Genomic DNA, 17,882 nt, shown 5'->3' with positions numbered 1-17,882 from the left:
TTTGAAGGTCCATCCAGCCCAACACCCTGCAGAGATCAGACACAACAACTCAGCCTCAATTCATCGCTTGCCCAAAGCCAAATGAGAACCAAGCATCCCTGGTAGGGAGCACTCACCGTTCTTGTTCTTGCTGAGAGCAGAAGCTGTGTGAGGAGCAGAGGCACCTGGAGACCTTTTATTCAGGTCGGAGTTGTCCTGCCGGACATGAGGTACCCCCCAGCAATCCGTGATTTACGCACTAAGCCTGTACTTATTCACCCAATGGGCCTTCATGTGTTTAGTCTTTGCCTCGTGGCTTTTGACCAACCCTTCAATTTTGGGTTATTATCAATTTGTTGTGTGAATTTTTTACAATTTTTTAATGTCGACTTAATTCTTGTGGGACGCTCAAAGGCGTTGTTTCTGCTCGCTTTGCATATGGTAAGGCTGCTGCATGGAGATGATTAATTGACATAAAAATCCTAATTAAGATTGAGATGCAGTGGATTCCAGAGGCGTGCAGAAGCTTCTGGACGTCAGTTGCTCCTTGATATGATTTTTAAAATAGAATTCCAGGAAGTGCAATTCCATGGTCCCGTGCTTTGTGTCTGAATGCAGAAATGGTGGAGTCCGAAGTCCTTCTCTGGGGCCACCAGAAGGGCAAACCCAGGAAGTTCTTGACGTCCCATCCCTCATCGAACCTCTGCATGGGAAAACATCTAGGAATAGAATCATGGAATATCCCAGGCTGGAAGGGACCCACAGGGGCCATCCAGACCAACTCCTGGCCCTGCACCCAAAAATTCCAACCCGTGCCTGAGGTCGTTGTCCAAACTATCCTTGAGCTCTCTCAGGCTCAAGACCTTGCCAATATCAAACATTTTCACTGCAAATTAATTGTGGAAATTCAGAATTGGTTTCTGGTCAAATCGGAGCCTGCGTTTTTCCAATTCCTCTTTGGCGCATTTAAACAAAAGCAAAATGCAAAAACGCTCTGGAAGTTTTGCATTCTGTTTATGCTGGGCATAACTTGATCTGCAAAATTCCTATTCAATTCTTTCCAGATTCCAAGATGCCCTGGAGTAATGGAAGAGCCACCCACGGATGTTAATACTGGAAAAACTCCGTGCTCAGCTCCCAGTCACCCGCTGGCAGCGATTAGTGCTGATGCTAATGATCATGTTGTGATCAGCCATTAATGACGGATGTTAATATCTATTTTGCATAAAAGCTCCGTGTGATGTCCTGAGCATCTCGAGGATCTCAAATTAAACCACGACTTTATTAAAAAATGATCTTTCTCCGTCAGGGGAAATGTTTGGTGTCTGAGGTCACCCACAGGGGTGGAAACGGGGCTGAGCACCGAAGGACCCCCTGCATTCCTGGAGACGCTTCACTTCTTCTGGCGTGAGGGAGGAGAGATTTAGACTGTGTTTGCTCATTGAATTCTGGATGTTGAGGACACTTTGGGCCACCAGAACCTTCTGTTTGGTTCCTGGTGACACCAATCCTCGGTTTCCCCTCAGTTCGGCTCTTGATGTTTGGCCACGTCACAATTTGAGGAGCTGGTCCTTCAAGGAATTCACAGGACCGTGAAGTCACCACTTCTCCAGGCAAGGCCATCCCAAGGTCAACGTTCCTGTTCCCTTGGAGCTTAATTTCCTATTGGCTTCAGCTCTGTTAATGACCTTGAGCCGGGCGCCGCCCATTATCTCCTAATTAGTGATTGACATTCGAACCCGGCTGAGCCCCCGCGGTTCTGGGAGATCTGCAGGGGATTCCAGAGCCTCCAGAGAAACTCCAGCATTAGAAATGTGGGAGTTCCTGAGCAGGGAGGTGGCGGAAGAGAGTTTGGCCAAAATGAGGCCTTTTTATGTTGACTTTGTACAGATTTGGTGCATGGGTTCATCCACTGAGCCAAAAACAACCCCATTGTTGCAGCTGGATGTGAACACCAGAGGAGTTTAAAGCTCTGCGAGGTGGATTCATAAATCCAACAGCGATTTCACAGAGGAAAAGATTCAAATTAGGGCCATAAAAATGTCGAATTATATTTTGCTTTGAGTAAAAGGACTGTGCAGGCTCTGAAAGATGCCCAGAGGAGCAGAGCGCTGTTTGTTTGGATTGGAGATCCAGGAAGGCAATCCTGAGGCAAATTCCTCACTGTTAATCCCTGGGGGTTTCCTCACAGTTTGTCCAGGTTGTGGAATCCATCGTGTCCTTAGCAGAGCAGAAATGTCCCTCCAGGCCACCTGGAGTAAAGGATTTCTCTTGCCAAATATTTGTGGTTCTTTGAGGCCTCACCACCCTCCCAGGGAACAATTTCCTCCTTACATCCCACCTTAAACTCCTTTCCATCACTCTGAAATAATTTCCCTGTGTCCTGTCCCTGCAGTTCAGGAGGAGAAGTCCCTCTCCAGCTTCCCTGGAGCCTCTGCAGATCCTGGAGGGGTTCTGGGGTCTCCACAGACTCAACATTCCCAACATTCCCAGCCTGGTCCAGGGGGGAAAGGCTTCTTATCAACTTTATGGCCTTCTCCAGATTTGGAAAAGGAAATAAAACGTGCCATGGTCAGTCATGGAGGAGAAAATTGGAAGCTGGGGCAGCACAGGGAAGTGAAAGTCTCTGCTTGAAGACCAAACCACTGCTATGGCCGTGAAACCTCACTAACTCAATTCCCACCTGCAGGCAGGGCAGGAATGAGTAAGAAAATCATTTTTTCAGGCTCCTGTGAGGCTGAGCCACCTCTTAGCAAGGGCAAGAACCCCCAGGCAGGTGAATCATTCATTGGTGTCTGTCCCGACCTCAACTTTTCCTTTTTAACCCATTCCTCTCTAATGAGCATTTTCTCCAGAACCTATAAATAACTAATTCCAATTGCTTATTGACCAAGTGGTCATTTAGTGGCTGTTGCAGCACTCAGCTCATTCCAGGCTGTTTCCCACGCCAGGGATGGGTGATGAGGGATGAATCACGCTGGGGAAACCTTCACTTATTTTACACTGCAGAAACTGGTTAATTGAGGCTGTTACATGTTCCAAATCCTGCAGGATTTGATTTTATTTTGGTTCCAAAAATAGCAGTGGCTCTGAAAGCAGAAACACGTGGGGAAAACATGAACACACAGGTAACGTGTAAACCTGAACCCAAAGAGCTGCTGAGCCTAGGGCAAGGATTTGTTTCCCCCAGCAATTCACCCCACGAGCTCCTCCCAACCCTGCAGGAATTTTCCATGTATTTAATGTTTTCTTGGCATTCCTCCAGCTCCAGGGATTAAATTATGATTTCAAACCCACAGGAAAACAGAGCTGCCACCACACCAGTATGGAATCCCAGAGAAATTCCAGAGAAAAGAGGTCCCAGTCTACCAAATCTAACCTGTGCCTGATCCCCTCCTTGTCACCCAGCCCAGAGCTCTGAGTGCCACCTCCAGGCCTTCCTCGGACACCTACAGGGATGGACACTCCAAACCTCTCCGGGCAGCTTTTTCCAAGGCCTGACCATCTTTTCCAGGAGGAAATTCCTCCTGATGTTCCACCGAACCTCCTTTCCTCCCAGCTGACCCCCACCAGGAGTTGTCCAGACCCTTCTGCTGCCCCAGCCCCTTCCCCAGCTCCCTTCCCTTCTCTGCCACACTCCAGCCCCTCAATGCCCCTCTTGCCCCTTGACCCAGCCCATTTAATGGAGCAGTGACTGAAAACATCCGGGACTGTTCAGTTGGCTTGAAACACCATTTTTATTGTCTTGCTGAAGGACAAAGCAGCAAAGCAAGAAGCGAACCATTCCCAGCGTTGGCAGAGGAAAGATAAACAGCTCAGAGCTCCTTAAACCGAGAGGTTTCATCCTAAAACTGCACCACCTCTGGCAGTTTCAGAAGGTTTTTCTTGGAGAGAAGTGACAAAGCTGCAGAGCCACAAGCACTGGGATGAGCTGGAAGCTGCGGGCGAGGAGCAAGCTGGTGCATCCTGGTGCTGGATCCTGCCCTCAGTACTTGGGGTAGGACGGTGGCAGCTTGCAGATGTTCTTGGTGACCTGGGGGCAGACCGGGGGGCAGTAACGCTGCACTGGGGGGCAGCAGGGCTGCATGGGGGGGCAGTAACGCTGCACTGGAGGGTAGCAGGGCTGCACCGGGGGGCAGCAGGGCGTCACGTAGCTGAACTTCTGCACAGGCTGCCTCTGGATGGTGTAGTGGCACGAGGGCCTCGAGTGGCAGGAGCTGGATCCGTGGCAGGAGGAGCGGGATCCGTGGCAGGAGGACTCGTAGTCGTGGCAAGATCCGCGGGAGCACATCGTGCTGGAGTTCTGGCAAGGCTGTTTGGAGCAAGGGATCAATGTGGTGAGAGGAAGTTCTGGTTCTCTTGTTATATCCCCACTTTTCTTTTTAATAATATTTTTTCTTGATGTCTCCTGTGAACTGTTTCTCTCCTTTTTTCCCCTGCCTAATCCAGACCCAACACCCTCTCGATCCTGCCAGGTCTGCTTGGTGTGCTCTGGGAATTGGGGTGTGAAATCAGGTCCCTGTGAATCAGTTGGAGCCCCAGGAGCCCATCTGCCAAGCCCCAGCTCCAGCAGCATTTGTGTCACCCGAGGATCCCTCCGGGGGCTGCATCTTTCCCAGGATTCCCAGAAATCCTTGTCCTCCATCCGCCATTCCCCATCCCTCCCTCCCTCAGCATACACAGGAGGCACTTCCCTAAATCCCAGCTGCCACGAGATCCATAAAAACCTCTCGTGGAGGTTTAAAGAACAGAAATGGTGACGTTGATCTTACCCTCTTCAGCTGCAGCGAGAAGTTTCTGGAAGCAAAGGCGAGCGACTGCGGAGGACAGGGCTGAGGGACCTTTTATCCTCTCCCGAGGTTATTTGGGGTGTGAGGCACCTCCTCACGATGACACCTTAATTAATTCTGCGCTCAATCCCGCAGATGTTTGCACTTCCCCTGATTTTAGGTGTTCCCTCCTTGACGCACCGGGCCCCGTCCCGCTGGTGATTCCTACGGCAGGGATTTCGGAAGGGCAGCTCTCTCCCATTTCCTGGAGACTGACACTGATGTGACGGGCGTTAATTAGGGATGAGGGACACCCGGGATTGCATCAGGCACAGAAAAGTCTCAGAAACGCTGACTCCTGGGTTTGGTCTCCCGTTGGGTGCAGGTGACAGGTCAGGGTTTTAATTCCCCTGTTGTTGAGTGCCAAGAGGAAATGGGATTACCGCCTGCAATTCCTGGGATGGCACAACGCCGGAAAATCCGTCAGGATCTCCTCGGCTCCCTGGGCTGGCAAGAAATAAAATGTTCCTAATTCTTCACGTGTCCCTCAACTTGGCAGATGACTGGGATGATCCCATCAGGTTGTTCCACATGAATCACAGGTTATTAAAGAGAAAAACATCTGACCCTGAGCTCTGAACGAGGTTTGAAGACATTAAATTTTCCTATTCCTTGGTTTCTCATTCCTTCTGCAATCCCTCACATTTTTTTCACCTGACCTCACCAAAGGATTCAGAGGAGAAGAGCTGAAGCTTGAGCAAATACTGGGTTTTGTCACTCCTGGTGGAAGTTTGGGCACTAAAGCTGGATTTTTGGCCCTGTTTGACTCAGTTTGAAGTGCAAGGAAATGAAACTCCTCAGCCTGGGAAAACGGTGCCCATTAGAGCAATTCACTGACTGGGAAGGGAAAATCTCCCAAACTGGGGTGTCCCACAGCTGTTCCCAATGGTAAAGGCAGCCAGTTCCTCATGGGGAGTTTTGTGGAGCAAGGGAGGATGGCAGGAATTCCTCAGGGACATTCGGTGACTCAGGTGAGGGTCCCTCAGCAGCCACCCAGGTGACAAAGTGGGAGCTTGTGTGACAGTTCTCCTTTCGTCCACATTGATGCTCTCCAAAATCTTTCTACCTCCTCAAGAGCCTTCCAAAACTGCCCAAAAAACATCTCTGAACCTTTCAAATTCAAGGCCTGTTCAGTAAAACGGGATCCCAGAAGAGTTCCCATCATCCCTTGCTCACATTTCTTTCACAGGAATTTGGGCCTTCTGTTTTTGGAGGCTCAGAGGCTTTCAAATATTTGAAAATTTATATCCAAGGTCTGAAATGGAGCTCAGAATAAGTTATTGCATACTGAGAAGGAGCAATGTGGCCTACTTATTCCCCTTCCATTTAATTTCCTGGAATCACTGAGATGGAAAAGCCCCCTGAGATCATCGAGTCCAATCTTTAACCATCACCATCTCCCCCTTTTCTTCACTGATTTCCATTCATTCCCAAATGAACGTGGGAATTATTTGCCACCAAATTCTGGGATACTTTGGAAATACAAAGATATTTGATTTGGAAACCTCTGAAAAAATTACCAAAAAAAAAAAAAATCAAGGAAAATGAGAATAAAGGAATTCAAAGGCAACGAGGTTCTCATGAATCAGATTTATTGCTTCCCACACCCAGATGAGTCTGAAACAGAAGTGCAAGACAGAGAAAGATTCCCAACAAATAACTACACCCTGAATAATTAGAAAAGGACATTTCCCGAATAATTAGCAAGAATGACACCATAAATGTTAATTAGGGGAGCATTTCATCCCCACATGGCGGAGACCCAGGGGTTTCAGCGTGGACGAGACAAGCCGAGGTCGGGGTGTCCAAAGGAGGAGCCAGCGGCTCTGGCTTCCGGGGCTGGATCCTGTTCAGTACTTGGTGCACGCCGGTGGAAGGTTCCAGATGTTCTTGGTGTACTGGGGGCAGTAGGGCACCTGGGGACAGCAGGGGACCTGGGGACAGCAGGGGGCAGGGGGACAGTAGCGCTGCACAGGGGGACAGCAGGGGACAGGGGGACAGTAGCGCTGCACAGGGGGACAGCAGGGCGTCACGTAGGTGCATTTCTGCACCGGCTGCCTCTGGATGTAGCGGCAGGAGGGCTCGGGCTCGTGGCAGGAGGAGCGGGATCTGTGGCAGGAGAACCAGGATCTGTGGCAGGAGGAGCGGGATCCGTGGCAGGAGGAGCGGGATCCGTGGCAGGAGGACTCGTAGTCGTGGCAGGACCCGCGGGAGCACATCTTGCTGGAGTTCTGGCAGAGCTGGAGGGAAGAGAGAGATGGTCAGGCTGGGACAGCTGCCCCCTCCTTGGCTCTTCTTTGGGACTGGGATGGGAAATGTTGTTTCCCTCTGTTTTGGGATGTTCAGGACATGGTGTCCCTTCCTTTTGGAGGATACTCCGTGATGGTGTGGCTCTGATGGGAATTTCCCTCCCAAGATGCTCCTGTTGGCTTTTCAAGGAAGAATTTCCTTCTAAAGCTGCTCTGACTTGTCTGAGCTCTCTCTGCCTCCATCTCCTGCCAGTCTGGGAGTGAATTACCTTGCTGGCTCCCAAAGACTCCCTGGCTTTGCAGATTTGCTCCTTCAATTGCTCCTTGTTTCCTGCCATCCCACCCGTGAGAAAACCAAGCACTCCTTGTGCCTGTTCAGATACCCAGCCATCAAAAATAAGGAATTTCTGAGACAAAGGCAAGGTCTAAACACGGAACTCTATGAACTTAGGCTGCTCAAGAGTCGATAAATCAACACAATCCAACTCACCCTTGGCAGGAGCAAGAGGAAGAGCTCGGGGAGCTGATGCTGAGTGAAGGATGGACAGGGGATGCTGGACTTTTATATCTCCCAAAGGGTTGTCCTGGGAATTAGACACCTCATGGCGATGCTGACACAAAACCTCATATTCATATTTATCTCTGTGTCTCATTTTTAGCATTTCCGACTTGACGCAGTCAGGAGAAAAACCAACGATGACTTTTTCCTCAGCACTTTAATAAGTGAGGAATTTCCCAATCTGCTTAGAAGGGAATTTTGGAGGCAGTTGCATATTCCCGTGGCAAAAATGAACCTATCCCTGGAGTTATTAAGTGATTTGTCGTTGGGCAACCGGGATTGCATCAACTCCGGAGGGTTGACTCCTTCCCCATGTGCTGCCCCTGGTTCTCCATGGCAGAGTCACATTTTGATTGATAGGTTTTTTTCCCCTGACACAAGGCACTGTAATTAAGAGCCACAACTCCCAAGAACTTCATTAGAGGGAGGTCCTGGTGACTACCTGGGACCCAGCGCCTCTACTCCGGAGGTGACGCCAGAACAACATCCCCCAATCCCAATTTTTTCCATTCCGTTTCCCAACCATCAGCTGTTTTTTGTTTGTGCCACGATATTTTCCTGTTTGCGCTCCTCCTGGATGGAGGGGGTTTCAAATCCTCACCAGAAGGGTTTGTGTGAGGATTTTACCTGTTGCCAACCCCAGATTTCTGGAGGGTCCTCTTTCATTTAAGCAGTTTTGTAATTTTTATTCTTTCCCCCATTTCACTCTTTGGTCCCAAGTTTCTCTCAGAGCAGCCCAAGGTTTTAGGACAATAAAATGGGTGATTGTCCCTTTCCTGTGACTTTTATCCAGGTGAGAGCCACAGGAACAACTCAGGGGTTGGGGAATGAGATGATCTTTAGGGTCTCTCCCCACCCAAACTATTTTACAATTCTATGAATCTTTTTATTTTATTTGTCAGGCTGTGGTTGAGAAACCCAAAAGATTTTAGGAAAATCTTTTAGAGCTTAGGAAAATCTGAAGTCTTCTGGAAGCTGCTGTGATGTAGAAATGCTTCATCTGGGTGGATTAAACTCCTTTTTGGGGGAAGCTCTTGAGTCAAATCTCCGTCAGGCAGGAGGAATCCGTGGAATCAGGGAATCATGGAGTGACTTGGGTTGGAAGGGACATTAAAGAACATCTCATTCAACTCTCAGGGTTATTAACTCAAGCTGAGTCTGGCTGCTGAGGTCTTAGGGAAGCTGATGCAGCCACACAGCCTGTTCTGGAACCAGTGTCTCAGCTGGACTGGGAGATAAGGAAAGTCTGAGGTTGTCAAAAGCCCAGAGAGATTTCACATTTATTTTAAGTGCCTGCAATTGTCACTGAAAACAGTAATTTGGAGCTCAGTGAAAGATGGAGGGCTAGGAAAAGCCACGAGGTGCTTATTTGCATTTATTAGACACCTCAAAATGTTTGTGTCTCTGAGTCAGAGGGACAAATGAAATGTGAGGAGCTGCTGAGGAGGGGACTCAGTTCCCTTCAGTGGAATCCTGGAATGGCCTGGATAGGGAGGGACCTTAAAGATCTCCAGTGCCACCCCTGCTGTGGCAGGGACACCTCCCACCGTCCCAGGGTGCTCCAAACCCCGTCCAGCCTGGCCTCGGAAACTTCCAAGCATCCATGGAATCACCTGTGCCACCCTCCCAAGATATAAATGTATAAATACCTATTCCGTGTATCAATGTGTGAATTAATAGGGTGCAGGCAAGCTCCCTGAGCCTTCAGCTGCTCCAGGAATGACTCTGGAATCGACGGCTTTTATTATTTTGAATTTTTAGGGGCATTTTGTGATCAGCATGAGGGGAAAAGAGGGAGAAGTGGTGACTAAGAAGTCAGAGGTAACAATTATTCTGAAGAAAAAACATCGTAGAATAAACAGACCATGAACTTCTTTTACTTTTGGAAATCAAATTTTATTGTTTTGGAGGCTGTCAGATGGGTGAAAAGCAGCAGGAATCATTCCCAGCTTCATGGGAAGCAACCTGAGCTGGGTCTTGCATGCCGAGCAAATTAAACCAAATTAGAGCAAAACAAGGAGCCCAATTCTAATCACAGACGAGGAACTCGAGGGTCAAATTAAAAATGGGAATAAAGAGCCACCGATTGAAGCTTCAGGCATGGAGAGCATCCAAGGCAGGAGTGATCCAGCGTGCCCTCAGTACTTGGGGTAGGATGTTGGCAGCTTGCAGATGTTCTTGGTGACCTGGGGGCAGACCGGGGGGCAGTAACGCTGCACTGGGGGGCAGCAGGGCTGCATGGGGGGGCAGTAACGCTGCACTGGAGGGTAGCAGGGCTGCACTGAAGGGTAGCAGGGCTGCACCGGGGCGCAGCAGGGCGTCACGTAGCTGAACTTCTGCACAGGCTGCCTCTGGATGGTGTAGTGGCACGAGGCGCCCGAGTCGTGGCAGGAGGAGCGGGACTCATGGCACGAGGTCTCGTGGCTGTGGCAGGATCTGCGGGAGCACATCGTCCTGGTGAGGTGGCAGAGCTGGAGGGAAGAGAGGAACGGTCACGGCCCGCACCAGCTTATAGACATTTGTTCTGGGATTCCCCATGTTCTTCCTAATTTTCAGTTCTTCAGGGGTGAGAAAGCGGGGTCAGTGTTGTTGGGAGATGCTTTAATCCCTCACTAAACCCAGAAACTTTTCGGAGGGGACTTGATTTCCAGAGAAAAATTGGTCCTAACATGAATTTCCCATGAGCAGCTCCAGATCCTCTGGTTCCTCCTGCTTGGAAACCTCCAAGCCCCTTTTCTACAAAACCCTCTGTCTGTATTTTCTACCCTTTCTGTTATTTTGGTTTGCTTTGAGCCTCTGCTCAAAGCCTTGATTGTAATTTGTTTTAATAATTTGCTCTTGTGGGTAACAAGATCTTGGTCTCCAGCACAACCAAGATCCAGAGGTGAGGAGGGAGTGTCCAACACTCCAATTCTACCCAAACTCAGGGAAAAACTTCCAGTTTCCTAAAGAAACTCCAGGGGAAGAGAAAAATTGGACTCACCCTTCCAGCAGTGGGGATGGAGCTGTTTTGGAGCAGAGCAGCGAGTGAAGGAAACTGGAATGGGAAACCTTTTATACTTTTCCACAGGGTTATCTGGGACATGAGGCATCCCTAATTACAGATCCCAGCCCATTTCTATCCGCTGTGTTCAGCTTCCCGTATTTTCCCTTTGATGCTCTGTGCTTTTAACATTGTAATTATTAATAGCTCATTAATTCCTTCACGTCCCTATGAACGAGATTGGAAGGAATTTCACGGGAAGTGACCAATGGATCTGTTCATGGACAATGTGGATCAGGCAGACGAGGTGTTTGTAATCCCAAATTCCTCAGGGCCACGTGGACCAGGAGCTCCACGTGATCGACCTCCGTGCGAAAAAAAATTATTGATGTTAATCCCCGAGGATTAGGTTTAGGGCAGGAATTCTGCACAGGAATTGCACAATGGGGCCGGATATCTCAATAAGAGGTTTGCACTAGCCCAAATCTGTCCTTCAATGATCATTCCAACCCGCCTTCTTGCTGTGGCCCAGCAAGGATTTCTCCTCCAGGTGCCCACCAAAGCCACAGGTGCTGCCACCAAACCAGAGTGGGTTCCTGTCCATGGCCCACAGGTGCTGCCACCAAACATGCCCAGAGTGGGTTCCTGTCCATGGCCCACAGGATCTGCCACCAAACCAGAGTGGGTTCCTGTCCATGGCCCACAGGATCTGCCACCAAACCAGAGTGGGTTCCTGTCCATGGCACACAGGATCTGCCACCAAACCAGAGTGGGTTCCTGTCCATGGTCTACAGGTTCTGCCACCAGACCAGAGTGGGTTCCTGTCCATGGCCCACAGGATCTGCCACCAAACCAGAGTGGGTTCCTGTCCATGGCTCACAGGTTCTGCCACCAAACCAGAGTGGGTTCCTGTCCATGGCTCACAGGTTCTGCCACCAAACCCACCCCACCTGCCCCAGAGTGGGTTCCTGTCCATGGCCCACAGGTTCTGCCACCTCTGTGGATCCCCATCCACCAAAACCTGGCCAAGCAAACCCAGCCTGAGGCTTCAGGTGCTGTTTCAGTCTGGTCTTGCAATGAACTGTTGGGGGCAATGGTATCAAATGCCAGGACAGGGTGGTTTGGGGTGAGCTGAATCCCAGATTTCCGGAATCACTGATGTTGGAAAAGATCTCCAAGACCACTGAGCTCAGCCTTTGACCAACCCCCACCTGGTCAAGCAGACCAGAGCACTGAGTGTCATGTCCAGGTGTTCCTTGCACACCTCCAGGATGGCCCAAGCCCTGCTCACCCTCCCAGAGGGGTTTTGGTTATTTTCCCTTCTGATTTTACCCAGAATTTTTTATTTTAGCAGGGACAGAGTGTTGCTGTTGCTGTTCTGCTTCCAGCACATCCGGAAAGATTTCAGGGATGGTGAGACAGGGATGGAGACACAAACATAACACTGTGATGTAGGAGACACTTCAGAACCTGGATTTTCCCGTGAATCACGGGTGAACTTTGGTCTCCCATGCCTGGGTACAAGTCATGCCCATCCGACCCATCAATTACATCTTCTTGTCCCATAAAAGGCAGGAATGTGTCAACACTGGGATGGCACTGGGGATTAGGAGTGAGGCACGAGGGATTTGGGGTGATGCTCTGCTGACTCACCGGGATCCCTCAGACTGGAGCACTCACAAGCTGAGCTGCGTTATTCTGGTGCACAGAACAAACCCATAACACCTTCCTGTGAGGTTTGGGTCAGGCTGTGATCAGGCAGCACTTCAGGGATTTTTGGCCACATGTGGGAGGAGATTTGCTGTCACCTGAGAGAGGTGAGGAGGGAAAAATGAAAAAAAAAAAAGGTGTCAGATGTAAATATCAGGAAGTGGGGCAGGAAACAGAAACGTCTGAGGTCATGAGAGGGCAAAGATCCCATTCTCCAGGAGTGGCTCACTGTGGAAGCTTCTAGCTCCAAGAGGTGTGGGATGAGCTCCAGGAGGTGCAGGATGAGCTCCAGGAGGTGCAGGATGAGCTCCAGGAGGTCTGGGATGAGCAGCTGGAGCCCAGCAACAGCACTGCCACTCCCTGTGGTTGACTGAGGGGGTTTCACCAACAGTCTGGAACACTTACAGAAAATTTTCCGTGTTTGCACACCAGACTTGGCTCTGCCTGGACCCACCTATGTTTGCTGCAAGGGGGAGAGGCTTTCCCTGGAAGATTTCTCTGCAGGGGTTCAGCACCTTCGCTGCTGTGGCCTTTGTGGGAGGAGAAGGTGGGGACAATTTCCTGCTGGATTCCTGCAGACTTTCCTGCTTCCCTCCGCAGATGTGTGTGGAGATAACACAACTCCAGCTTGGGAGAGATTCCTTGTCACCACTCCTCAGGCCCTTGCCAAGTCTTTCCTTCCATGAAGTGACGCAGCCTGGATGGCTCCGGCTCAGCCAGGAGCGTAGGTGAAACCTTGGATTGCTTGGAAAGGATTCACCTTGGAGATTTTATCTGCCCTTCCCACAAAGGCAGACTCAAACCCGGCCTGGAGCCGCTCGTCTGGATGGGTGGGTGGGCACAGGGTGGGTGAGGAGTGCTGGGAATGGGGACTGGCATCCCTCAATGTCCCCGTGCCAGGATGGAGCCGCACGTTCCCAACCCTGATGTTCATTCCCCGCTCCTGCAATCACTGACCTCACACCTGGCATTGAGGCTCCTTGTTATTTTAATTAAGAGCAGTAATAAAACAAGTGCTAATAGTACCTCTCTTGTTCCTTTCAAAGGTTGAGCACAAACCCTTGGCTAATTAAATGTCTTGTGCATTACACACAGTGCTTCTCTCATCCCACAGAGCCCCCAGTCCCCACAGAAATCGGCCCGGGGGGGTCTGGGGCAGTGAGAAATCCAACTGCAGATCTAAAATTCCTTTTTTCCCTTTCACATCTACAAGGGGGGCTCAGAACTTTAATGGTTTAGGTCAGTTTAAACCTTGGAAGGAACTGGGAGTGTTTTTTCTCACTCAAGAGAGGCATTGAGGGGCTGGAGTGTGTCCAGAGAAGGGAACAGAGCTGGGAAAGGGGCTGGGGCAGCAGCAGGAGGGTCTGAAGATCTTCTGCAGGGGCTCAACTGGGAGAAAAGGAGGCTCAGAAGGGACATCAGGAGGAATTTCCTCATGGAAAGGGTGGTCAGGCCTTGGCAGGGGCTGCCCAGGAAGGTTTGGAGTGCCCATCCCTGGAGGTGTCCAGGGAAAGCCTGGAGGTGGCCCTCAGTGCTCTGGACTGGGTGAGAAGGTGGGATCAGGCACAGGTTGGACTCAAAGGTCTTGGAGAGCTTTTCCAACCTCAGTTCCTCTGGGATTCTGGGATTTCCTGCAGGGAACACAGACTCGTGATGGGATTTTCAAAGCAGGGAGAGTTCCCTTGCAGAAAAGACCAATTTAACCCCAAATTCTCCATTTTATAGGGGTCAGAAGGGACACTGAGCACGAGCCGGTCCTTCCTCTGCTCGTGTCCTCCTCTTTATGGAGATCAGGGATTCCCAGACTTCCTGGACAGAGCCTGCTCTGCTCTCACCAGCCATGAAGAAACTGCAAACCCTTCACAATGTGCCCGTGAGAGTCTGAGGCTCTGAGCCAAGGGCTGGGATTGCAGAGAGGCTGATCTGCACCTTCTGCCCCAGACAGCTTTTGAAATCAGCCTGGCAGGTGCCCAAGGTGTGGGGACTGCAGGGCTGAGCCACCCCAGCCACTGGAATGCCATGGGAAGGGAAGGGAGCTGTGGAAAGCAGCTCCCCTCAGCCCAGACAGGCTTGAGAAGGATGCCAAAGATAAGGAAAACCAGTGGAAAAACACCAGGACGCCAGCACGTTTGATGAGCTTTAGTTTTTAATTCAGTATCACACCTTTGCTACTGGAGACAGGAGCAGGGAACGAAGAACAAATCCCAATTCCACCGCACTAATGCCACTTGGGGTTCCCAGGAGGAGGGAAAGGGGCCGGAGGGATGAGGCAGGGCCTGTCCAAGCTCAGGGACAGGGGACAGGAGCAGCTCCGAGCCCTTCACTTCTGCTGCGGCGGCCACTGCACCGGCTGCTTGATCTGCTGCTGCTGCTGCTGGCACGGAACCTGGGCCAGGGGCACCTGCCCCGTGCCGGTGGCCACCGGGCACTGAGGGGTCAGCACCACCACGGGGGTCACGTCCGGCACCGGGGTCACCTCGTGGCACACGACCCCCTCGGAGCCGTGGCAGGAGCGGTCGCTGTCGTGGCAGGAGGAGCTGCCGCCGTGGCAGGAGGAGCTCTCGGAGCTGTGGCAGCCTCTGTTCTCACGGGAGCACATCTTTGGGCTGGGTGAGAGAAGGTTGGAAAGCTGGGAAGGAGAGAGGTTTGGCATTAGGCACAGGTCCCATCGCTCCCAGATGCCCCAGCAGGATTTGCTTTTCTGCCCGCCCAGTTCACCCAGTTTGGGGCTTTGCTCTTGCAGTGCTGGATGAGCATGGACCATCTGAACACCCCCACGAGTTCCCACAGCAGCCCTGGCCTCTGGTTCTGCTGGGTCCCATGAGCCATTTCCCTGTTCTTCCTCGAGCCATTTCCCTGCCATTTTTTGAACCATTCCCCTGCTATTTTTTGAGCCATTCCCTTGTTATTCCTTGAGCCATTTCCTTCTTCTTCCTTGAGCCATTTCCCTTCTCTCCCTTTAAATATTTCCCTGCTATTTTTGAGCCATTTCCCTGTTCTTCCTTGGTGGCATCCCAGGATGCTTCTGGAGGAGCAGATGCTCTTTGTGATGCTGGGATATCCTGCACCAGCAAGAGGCATCTTGGCAAGAATCCCAAAAATCTCGTAGCCTTGAGGGTCCCTGGCACAGCCAGGACTGGTGGCAGAGCCCCAGAAAAATCCACTTCCAAAGGCAGGTGCCCAAAATAAAGATAAATTCCTCTGCCTTCCTCCCTCCTTGTGTCCTCTGCTCCCTCCAGGTCCAATTTCCTGAGCATGAGGAAAATCTGTGCACATCCCAACCCCCTGCCGAGGATTGCTGGGATTTCAGGAAGGCAAAAGGCATCTGGGATGCTGAGCTGGAAGAGGATCCTGCTGCTTCTTCCTCTCACAGTTTAAATCCGCCTTCTCTGTCCTTTCCTAAATTTCTTCAGGGACGTTTTAATACTTTCAGCCCCTGAATGTTTTCCAAAGAAGCTTAGTAAAGGAGGCAGGTTTATAAAAGCAATTAAAATTAATTAAAAGCATAACCCCGAGGTGTCTTATGAAAGATCAGCCTGCTGTCTCCCATTCATCCCCAAATCCCATTCTTTGCTTTGATTAATTTCCAGTTTGTCCTTTAGATACTGGAAAGCACCAGAGTAATCCAAATAGAACTACAGGTAATAAATTTTGCTTCTCAGCACAGGCAGTCCTAATTTTTGGGAGCACAAAACAGCTCCAGCCACAGAGCCAAGGATTTGGCTCTCAATAACCCCAGGAAATGCCCCCTGAGCAAAGCTCAGCTCAGTGCAGGGAATTCTCATAGGAATTAAAGGTTAGCAGGCACTCACCTGGGCTGTGAAGGCTCTTGAGGAGGAGCGGAGCTGAGTGAATGAGTTGCTCTCCCCTCCAAGGACTTTTATACAGTTCCCAAGTCCCTTCCTGAAAATGCAATAACCCCCTGGGGAAAAATGACCAAGGTATTTACAAAACAGCCCCACCCCTAATTACCCACTACCTTCAAAAGCTCCTTCCACCCGATTTCTTTGATTGACTTGTCAGGCTCTGGATTGTCTTCCTCATCTTACACAGCTTTAATTGCACCCTGCCCCTGGCGGGCACTGAGTGAAAACCGTGTGGGCGGCCCGGCTGGCTCACCCTCACGGCACGATGAATTTTAGGTTGCAAAACGGGTGGCAAAGGTGGTGAGTTTTGGGGTTCCTGTCCTCCCGAAACCTCTCACCTGGAGTCTGGCAGGAAGGAGAGGTCCCAGTGCCCGGCCCTCCCTGACTGGTCTTGGTGGGAGAAAAACCTTGGGGCTTTTGTGGAGAAAAACCACCATTCTCAGGTTCTCCCCATGAAAAATGGCAAATTCTTAGAAAGTCCTGGTTGGATGTGCTTAGAAAACATCTTTAAAGTAATTTTCACCCCATGAGCCACCTTAAGGTACCAGAACTGAGTCAAGGGTCCCTTCTCTGGCAGGGTCATTTCCCAAAGGAACAAAACCAGGATGGTGAAGTCTGTGGCCACTGTGGGAGGCTCTGCCGGGGAGGTGACGTGGCAAACCCAGCTGGTGGCACAGGCCACTGTTGGAAGTGTTGGCTTCTACCTGCAAATTCCCCAAAAATCTAACAAGGTTTCCTCAGCATGAGGGAGAACTTCTCCCCATGGAGTGGGGCAGAGCCCTGGAACAGCTGGAGTGTCTGGGGTCATTCCAGACCCTCCTGGATGTGTCCCTGTGTCACTTGCTCCAGGTGACCCTGCTCCCCCGCCGTTCCGGGATTCTGTGATTGTGATATCAGGGATTTTGAGCTTCTGTGGTTCTATGGCTCCATGGTTCTGTGATTCCCTACCTATGTCCATCTACTTGGACATCTACTCCTGGAGTTTCCATCCCACCTGATTTTACGGCCATTCCACCATCGCTGACACAGTCACCACCGATTTTCATTGCTGACGTTTTTCCTGGCCAGCCCCAAGATGCCCCACACAGAATTTCTTTGGAAATTTCCATTTTTTCTCATATTTTATTCAATTTTATTTGCCGAGCTCTGGAGCCGCGATGGGAAATTGGCGCCAACGGAAGCTGCTTGTGCAAACCTTGCAGCCGTGAGTAAGCTGTGAGTAAAATGCTGGGTCAGAGACCACGCATCCGAGCTCACCATGCATCCCGAGCTCCACCAGCTCTTCCCTGAGGCGGGATGGGAGCACCTGGGTGCAGAGTACTGAGGTGGTGCAATCGTGGATGCAACCGTGGCTTCGCAACAGCCTGACTTCTCATTTCCCCTCATTTCCCGGCCTGACCATGGAATTCCAGCAAGACTCCTGATGTCTTCTCACTCATTTCCCACCTGAACTCCCTCATGGAGCCATGAGGTTTGGTTGGGCAGAGATGCCCTGAAGCCGAGAGGTGGCTCCCCTTTGCTATCACTGAAACAATTCCTGGAGTTTCTATTAAGAGGCGCCAGTTGGAGACTTTCATCCAGAAGCCAGAGCTGTGTTTACTGCTCAGCCTGTTTACCAACAGCTGCAGGAGAGGGGCCTTGGTTTGACAAGCACCAACAGGCTCGGGATGAGTCCTGGCTTATCTGAGCTGGGGATGAGTCCTGGCT

The 17,882-nt window shown here is 50.8% G+C and overlaps 3 protein-coding genes and 1 long non-coding RNA gene across 4 annotated transcripts; all 4 read right to left on the bottom strand.

Moving 5' to 3' along the window:
* Positions 1–3,964: 3,964 nt before the first annotated feature.
* Positions 3,965–4,298, bottom strand: LOC135288330 (small proline-rich protein 2F-like). Its single transcript, XM_064401687.1, has one exon. The coding sequence runs from the start codon at positions 4,268–4,270 to the stop codon at positions 3,965–3,967; it is 306 nt and encodes a 101-aa protein (XP_064257757.1). The 5' UTR covers positions 4,271–4,298.
* Positions 4,299–6,658: 2,360 nt separating this feature from the next.
* On the bottom strand, positions 6,659–7,027 carry LOC135288234 (sperm mitochondrial-associated cysteine-rich protein-like). Its single transcript, XM_064401578.1, has one exon. The coding sequence runs from the start codon at positions 7,025–7,027 to the stop codon at positions 6,659–6,661; it is 369 nt and encodes a 122-aa protein (XP_064257648.1).
* A 2,727-nt stretch (positions 7,028–9,754) lies between these two features.
* LOC135288241 (putative small proline-rich protein 5) lies at positions 9,755–10,066 on the bottom strand. Its single transcript, XM_064401593.1, has one exon. The coding sequence runs from the start codon at positions 10,064–10,066 to the stop codon at positions 9,755–9,757; it is 312 nt and encodes a 103-aa protein (XP_064257663.1).
* Positions 10,067–14,805: 4,739 nt separating this feature from the next.
* LOC135288379 (uncharacterized) lies at positions 14,806–17,042 on the bottom strand. Its single transcript, XR_010351521.1, has 3 exons — positions 16,880–17,042; positions 16,122–16,231; positions 14,806–14,938 (listed from the first exon to the last, which is right to left on the bottom strand). It is a non-coding gene; the product is annotated as an uncharacterized LOC135288379 (long non-coding RNA).
* Positions 17,043–17,882: the final 840 nt, after the last annotated feature.

Source organism: Passer domesticus, chromosome 32 (genome assembly GCF_036417665.1).
Source record: "Passer domesticus isolate bPasDom1 chromosome 32, bPasDom1.hap1, whole genome shotgun sequence".
Classification (NCBI taxonomy): Eukaryota; Metazoa; Chordata; class Aves; order Passeriformes; family Passeridae; genus Passer; species Passer domesticus.
The sequence above is the reverse complement of the archived record's forward strand: the minus strand, read 5'-3'. Positions and strand labels throughout refer to the sequence as shown.